At 38.1% G+C, this 7,488-nt stretch overlaps 1 protein-coding gene across 2 annotated transcripts in view; it reads left to right on the forward strand.

Moving 5' to 3' along the window:
- vps4b (vacuolar protein sorting 4 homolog B) overlaps positions 1 to 4,503 on the forward strand; it is a 28,770-nt gene extending 24,267 nt beyond the window's left edge. For both annotated transcript variants that reach the window (XM_073848749.1, XM_073848750.1), the window contains one exon: positions 3,287 to 4,503. In XM_073848749.1, coding sequence (XP_073704850.1) covers positions 3,287 to 3,388 — 102 coding nt within the window. In that variant the 3' untranslated portion in view covers positions 3,389 to 4,503. The remainder of the gene's footprint in view (positions 1 to 3,286) is intronic.
- The last annotated feature ends 2,985 nt before the right edge of the window (positions 4,504 to 7,488 follow it).

Below are 7,488 nucleotides of genomic sequence, written 5' to 3' on the forward strand. Positions count from 1 at the left end.
CGTTATTGTAAAACCATGAAAAAGACATATTTGGTGGAGTTTATTTAATCTAATTTAATTAAGATTATTTAGATTTTTTTTCAGCTGTTTTTGTATGCCTAATTTATTAATGTAAACGAACTAGTTTGTGTAATTCGTTTGGAGTTCACTGTAATTTGTGATCGCTAACAACTTCCTTGTTATTATTTCCTCATAATAATAATAATAAAATAAGTAAAGATGAGGAAATTGAAAGCATGCATTTCATTTGGCTATATAGTGTGATTAAGTGTGTGTTTTTCGCGAGCGGGTTGCTGCTGCGGCAAGGGTGATGTCTGTTGGCAATCGGCGATGAACGATGGCATCGTTTATCGACCCAACCCTAATACTAACTGTCAATAATTGATATACACAGAGTTCACCCAGAGCTTCGTTTCTCTAGATAAGACCCTTCTTCCTCGGCTAGGATCATTTAGAGCTCTTTGAAGCTACATTTAAATTTTGGAATTTTATTTCTATATAGTCCTAATGGAGATATGGAGATAAATCCTAAAATGTTTTCCTCAAAAAAAAAAAACATAATTTCTTTACGACTGAAGAAAGAAAGACTTGAACATCTTGGATGACATGGGGATGAGTACATTATCTATAAATTTTTGTTTTGGAAGTGAACTACTCCTTTCATACAGTAGGTGATTATTGTTCATAAGAAAACAATTATGCTGTGTCCCGGTGTCAAGCTATTATTGTTTTTATGAATGCAAAAGCTGAGATTAGTACTTTCATTCAGCAAGGATGCATTAAATTGATAGTGACTGTAAAAAATGTTTGATCAAAAAAAAAAATTGATCAAAGAATCCCGAAAAAAATACCCACTGTTTCCCCAAAAACTATTGTCCTGAAGGAATAAAACAATAATTTCTGAAGGATCATGTGACACTTATGCCTGGAGTATTGATGCTGAAAATTCAGCTTTGATCACAGGAATAAATTAAATTTTAATATATATATGTATGTATTAGTGATGCGCGGGTCGGGGTTTTTTTCAACCCGCGGGTCCCGCAATTATGAAATTATTTGGCCCGCCCCAGCCCGCCCCGCAGTACTGTGTCTATTTTTACAACCCGCCCCGCCCCGCACCCGAGACAATTAAATAGACATACTGCATAATGCAAATGAAAACCGAAAGTGCTTTTCGCCCTTTAAACTGGCAACAATACTGTACGATTATGAATATGAACCATAAATCAAATCATATTAATAACAAGATAATCAGTGGTGTAACGTTAGTGGTGCCGGAAGAAATTTGGGTATATATGCTTCATTTATGAATATCGTTTTGAACTTTCTATTTGAACGCATTCGTTTACTGGATCCTTGGACTGAAAGGTTTAAAAGTTCACTGGTTTAAGGAAGTTCTGATCATGAAAATCTGCTTCTTTTTATTTGTAAGATATTGTTTTCATTATTATGTACTGTTTAAAATGACTAGGGTGCAGGAGACGCAGCGGGCGCAATCACCAAATACATTTCAAAGCAAGCCGGCGCCACAGTCCTGACTACATCATTGCTGTCTTTATTGTGTGTTTTTAGCGAATATTTACATTCATTCACATATGACTGGATGTGGTTGACTGTCATGATTTTGGCTAATGCAGGATAATGCGCATCACAGGAGATTTAAATATGCATAGCACCAGGCCTGCAGAGCTGAATGTGCGTTCGCTTGATGCGCTTGTGGCTGGCAGCGGGAGCTGCTTGGCGCTTTCGTGACGTGACGTGTTGATAACCTTATTAAAGAACTTAATAAAATATGAAAATAGATATTCCCAAATATGTAATATAGGCTATAGGGAATTGCACGCAGCATATTGATTTTTTTTATTTAATTTTGTTTTTAATGACCCGCCCCAACCCGACCCGCAAATAAAGTGACAGTTTCTTTACCCGCCCCAACCCGACCCGCGGGTTACCCGCGGGGCCCGCGGGTTATGAGACGACCCGCGCATCACTAGTATGTATGTATGTATGTATGTGTGTGTATATATATATTTAAATAGAATGTTTTTTTAATTGTTATACTATTTACAATTTTTATACTGTATTTTGATCAAATAAATGCAGCCTCTTTGAATAGTTCAACTGAACAGAATAACAAAAGAAGTTATAATTTTTTTTTAGTATTTTAAAATAAATATTAATAGTCTTAATAGTTATTTAAAAAAAGTCAAAATGAATAAAAGATAAATTAACATTTAGAAAAGTTATTATTATTATTATTATTATTATTATTATTATTATTATTAGTAGTAGTAGTAGTAGTAGTAGTAGTAGTAGTGTGTCTGTGTGTGTATGCACTGTGTGCATAGTTATTAGGCACATTGATATTGTGGTCATATTTTTTTTCCAAGCACATTTGACCAATTCCAAACCACATCAATCTTAATAACTACTATTCATTTTGTATTTAATTATTTATAAGTGATATATGTGACCCTGCACCACAAAACCAGTCATAAAGTTAAATTTTACAAAACTGAGATGTATACATCAGCTGAAAGCTGAATAAACAAGCTTTCCATTGAAGTATGGCTTGTTAGGATAGAACAACATTTGGTTGTCAACATTTGGATACAACTATTTGAAGGTCTGGAATCTGAGGGTGCAAAAAAAATCAGAACTGCAACCTACCTTCAGTCTCCAGAAGTGCACTGTGTCAGGTTCTCACAGACTTTGCTTGGGCAAAAAATCCTACAAAATGACCCCAAGTTAATAAAAATAACGTTCTGAAGTGTTGTGAAATACATGGAGACTGTTTTTTAATAGGCTTTATAGACAGATGAGTTGAGAGTGGCTCTTGAAGGACCAGCATATCATCCTCTTACAGCACTCTTTCAAAAATATATTTTCCAGAATCTGGCAGTAAGTTTTGGGACTTCAGTTTTAGTTCATCTCCTATCCTGAAATGTCTGTCTTGCAGAGATGGACCAAAACAAACTCTTAAAACTTACTGCAAGATTCTGAATATAATATATAATTATTATTATTATTAATTTTTATTTATTTTTTTTATTTTTTTTGACAGTACAGTTAGGTGACAGGAAGAGAAGTTGGAGAGAGAGAGAGTAGGGGCGGATAATTTATACATTATTTTATTTTTATTCAAGGTCTTTATAGACTTCTGAAAACATAGTTGTATATTTTATATTGTGTTTCTGTCAATAGATCATCCTTAAATTTTATACACTGCACCTTTAAAAGACTGTTATGTTGTCAGTTCCTCATTATACCCTGTTTATACCCACAGTCGGACATGCTGCGGTCTCTCACCAGCACGAAGCCCACCGTCAACGAGCAGGATCTGGAGAAGCTGAAAAAGTTCACTGAGGACTTTGGACAGGAGGGCTGAAGAGAGCCAGTCTCCCGCAACCAAAGCAAACAGATTGTGATTGTAAAGTCTTCTCTCTTGCCCTTCACACGCCCCTCTCTTCCTTTCGTACCCACGCTCTTCCTCTGACCAACGAGCCCTCTCAGCTCAGGCTAAAGGCTAGATGTAATCTAAAAAAAAAAAAAGTATCTCTTTAAGCCCACCTCAGTTTTTCTTCCTCACATGTTAATAGCTGCTCTGCCTGCAAGGCTGCCATCAGTACCATCATGCATCTTTGATCATTAATAAGCGGTCTCAATCATCAGTGCTTTCTACGAATAACACAGTCAGAAGGATGTATAACAGATGAAACAATTAGAAATTATAATTTGTTCCTTTATGCAGTGACTAAACATTTTGAAGTAATACTATTGTCAGTTTTGTTTACAGTCACATAAATCTAATGGACGATAGTTAAGCTCCAACGACAGCTTGGTTTTAAAATGCTTTTGTTTCAAAGCTGTCGTTCCAAAGTTTGAGAAAGTCATGCTTTGAATCTGTGCACTGGCATTTGATATAACACTTAGAGATCCGCATTTAACAATTCAAGCACACTTTACATATACTACATATGGTTTTGATTCCATGTACATCGTTACTTTCAGTATATTACTGTAAAACATGGTATTCCTTTACTGAGATATGAGTTACATTATATGTTCAGGGGCAATGTTGGACATTCGGTGTAAATTCACTTGCTGAGGCTCAGCGCACAATGTGCCTTCTTCGCATTTTCCTTCTTTCTGATTTGTCTCTCTCAATCTGCATACACATAGATGCACAAATACTGATGCTTACTGATGGCTATATAACTGTTTTTATAGGCAGAAAGTTTTGGGAATGATTGGATGATATTTGCACATTTCATTTAAAACTTTACAAACATATATATCAATCTGTATACAGCTCCTATGCACTTATAGGGTGTTTGGTTTGCCATTTATAAACCTATAAGACGTTGTACTATTAGAATAACAATATAGAAAAGAAATGTTTGGTTTATTTTAAGGATAAGTCTTGTTGAATAGTTTCCAGACAAGTGGTTTATCTCATTCATTTTAATATTCACGTGTAAATAAAGGTTGAAATGAACATAACTTCGAGTTATTTCTTTTATGCGGATGTTTCATATTGCATAAACACAACCGCTCCTTGCATGCCAATTTGTCTGTTTTATTTTTAGGAATTCAAGCACATAGTGCTGAAACCCTATTGTAATTGTTAGAATGGCCAAGGATTTGCAATCTCCACAAAAAAAAAAACTGATTGTGTAGACCAAACCATAAATCTTAGAGACATGAAACTTGGAGGGATGGTAGTACTCACACCACCGACAACCAAAGACTATAGAATACCCAAGACATGTCACTCGTATAGTTTTGAAAGGGGAAAAATGCAACGCTCATTATGGCCGCGAAGCCCCGTCTTCTTGTGAAAGAACCAATCGTTGATTAGTAAAGTCAGCGCGTCACTGCAGCTGCAGTTAGAAGTCCCGGTTGCTATAGAAACAATCGACGCTCTAGTACAGGTGCGTTCACACCGGACGCGAATGAAGCGGCAAGCGCGAGTGATTTACATGTTAAGTCAATGCAAAGACGCGAATAGCCATCCTGCGGCGCGAAACGCGCGAATGAGGCGGCGCGAAACGCGCGAATAGCGCGAATGGCGCGGCGCGCATTGAGCGTTCAAGCGATTGCCGCGCCATTCGCGCGAATCGCGCGAGTTCAAAAATCTGAACTTCGGCGGAATTCCGCGCCGCGGTAACCAATCAGGAGCTTGCTCTAGTAGTGACGGAGGCAGAAATCCGAAACAACAATGGCGGACAAAATCACCGTTGCTGTCTGTGGTTCCTCGGAGCTGTACGATACATCTTTGGACTTTTGTAGAAACAGGAATAAAAGGGATCTTGCTAAGAATAAAGTGAGTGAAGAGGTCGGACAATCTGGTTAGTTTTAAAAAACGCTCTTTACTCAATTTAACCTACATATACATACATATTGAGACTACAAGCAAGCTAAAGCTGGCAAATTGAGCTCATTCACCTATTTTACAACTACTTTCCCGCTGACGAGTGGCAGAAGCCCCTCCCTTCACGCGAATTCGCGTCTGTTGTGAAGAAAATGTCACGCGCGAATGACGCGAATTTTACCGCGCGAATGGCGCGAGTAAACTCAAATGTTCAAGCGTTCAACTACGCGCGAATAGCGCGTTTTTTCCGCGCAAGTCGCGTCCGGTGTGAACGCACGACGTGCGCTCAGTAGTGCGCATGCGCACTGGATCATTTAGCCGGTAAAATTAGCGTTTTTTTAATGCTATTGGAGCACAAGGAACCATATGTATGAGGCAGTTCTTGTTGGTATTCTTTGAAGATTTAAAATATGAAATTTAATCGTAAGCTTGGTGAACAGTTTTGGAGAATTTGATGTTTCCCCATTCAAAGAGATAGGAGCTGCACTTGCCTGCCCGAGTAGTGTTTCAAAGATGGCCGCCGAGTGACATGACTTGCCTTAAAGGGACTTTGCCGACAACGTCACCAAAGCTCGCCCTAATCGGCCTGAAGGGGGCGCTACTGCGATCAAAAGTACGAAAACACTCCTAACTCATAAACCATCAGTCGCAGGCTCAAGTGTTTTATGTAATTGCCTGTATTAATAAGCAAAAATACCAATAATATACCAATAATTATCAAAAAAAATGCCATTTTGACTCATTCGAAAGGCGCAGGGCCACGTTTAGTAAACTGCCTATAACTCCTGAATGGAATGATATATCTTTGCCAAACTCAAAAAAAAAACCGCATGTAGTCTCAGTCTGCGATCACAGGACAAAAATCGCAGAGTTTAGCCACTTGGTGGTGCTATAAGAGGGGGAAAAATGCCTACACAACCATTCGTCCTATCAACATGACAATCGGTGAGCACGGTCTTGGTCCAAAGTGCCACAAGTGTCTATAAGGACATTTTTGTATCTCAAAAAAGAAACATGGTCGCCATTGGCAGATGAAGGTTGAGCACCAGTTAGACAAGGCTAACGGAGGCCGGTCAGAACGAAACTTGGTGGGCATGTTTGATTTACAGCCCCAAAGGTCTGTGAGAAATTTTAAATAAATTGGCCACTGGTGGGGGCAACATCGCATTTTTCAAGGGTGTAAACCAGGGGTCACCACACTCGGTCCTGGAGGGCCGGTATTCTACAGAGTTTAGCTCTATTTCTAATCAAACAAACCTGAACCAGCTAAACAAGGTCTTAATATGTATACTTAAAACTTCCAGGCAGGTGTATTGAGGCAAGTTGGAGCTAAACTCTGCAGGACACCGGCCCTCCAGGATCAAGTTTGGTGACCCCTGGTGTAAACCATTTTACATTGCGCAGTTTTTCGCACACACACAATATTTATATCATACGGTAGAACTCCTCATTCCAGATAGCTTTGACTCTAGAGCCACAGCTGTCATTCAAATCATTTGTTAAATGACTGAGAAGATGTAAAAAATCTATTTTTGCGAACTAGTCCTAGGTTTTTGCTCAATCTGGAAAAAACTTGTTTTTCTTTACTCTCTAGGTCAATAATTATCAAAATAAGGTTGAAATTTACCCTTTGGGAAGCTATAATAGAATCGTTTAGAATAGGGGCCTGATCAAATTTACCCAAAATCCTATAAAGCCTAAAGAAAAACTCAAAACTTCACGAAACCTGGTGAACGACAGGTGATTCTAAACAAGCGTGTAAAGTTTTAAGGGGATTGGACCACAGCTGGCACTATAAGAGTCATAAACATAAAAAACAAACATATTTTTATGGTAAATTACCTGGATTTGCCAAAAAAATGTAATCAATGATTTAGGTGGGTACAGGCTTGCTAAATAATGTCTTTTTTCTTATGTGCTTAAATGCCGCTTGAACCCTGGTAATCGCTGCTTGCAGCTATATGTGATCCTGGACCACAAAACCAGCCAAAACTAGCATGAGTATATTTGTCAACAACACATTGTATGGGCAAAATTTATCGATTTTTCTTTTAGCCGAAAATCATTAGGTAAGATCGTGTGCCATTAAGATATTTTGTAAATTTCCCACTATA

The sequence above is a fragment of the Garra rufa genome, chromosome 10 (assembly GCF_049309525.1).
Source record: "Garra rufa chromosome 10, GarRuf1.0, whole genome shotgun sequence".
NCBI classification, from domain to species: Eukaryota; Metazoa; Chordata; class Actinopteri; order Cypriniformes; family Cyprinidae; genus Garra; species Garra rufa.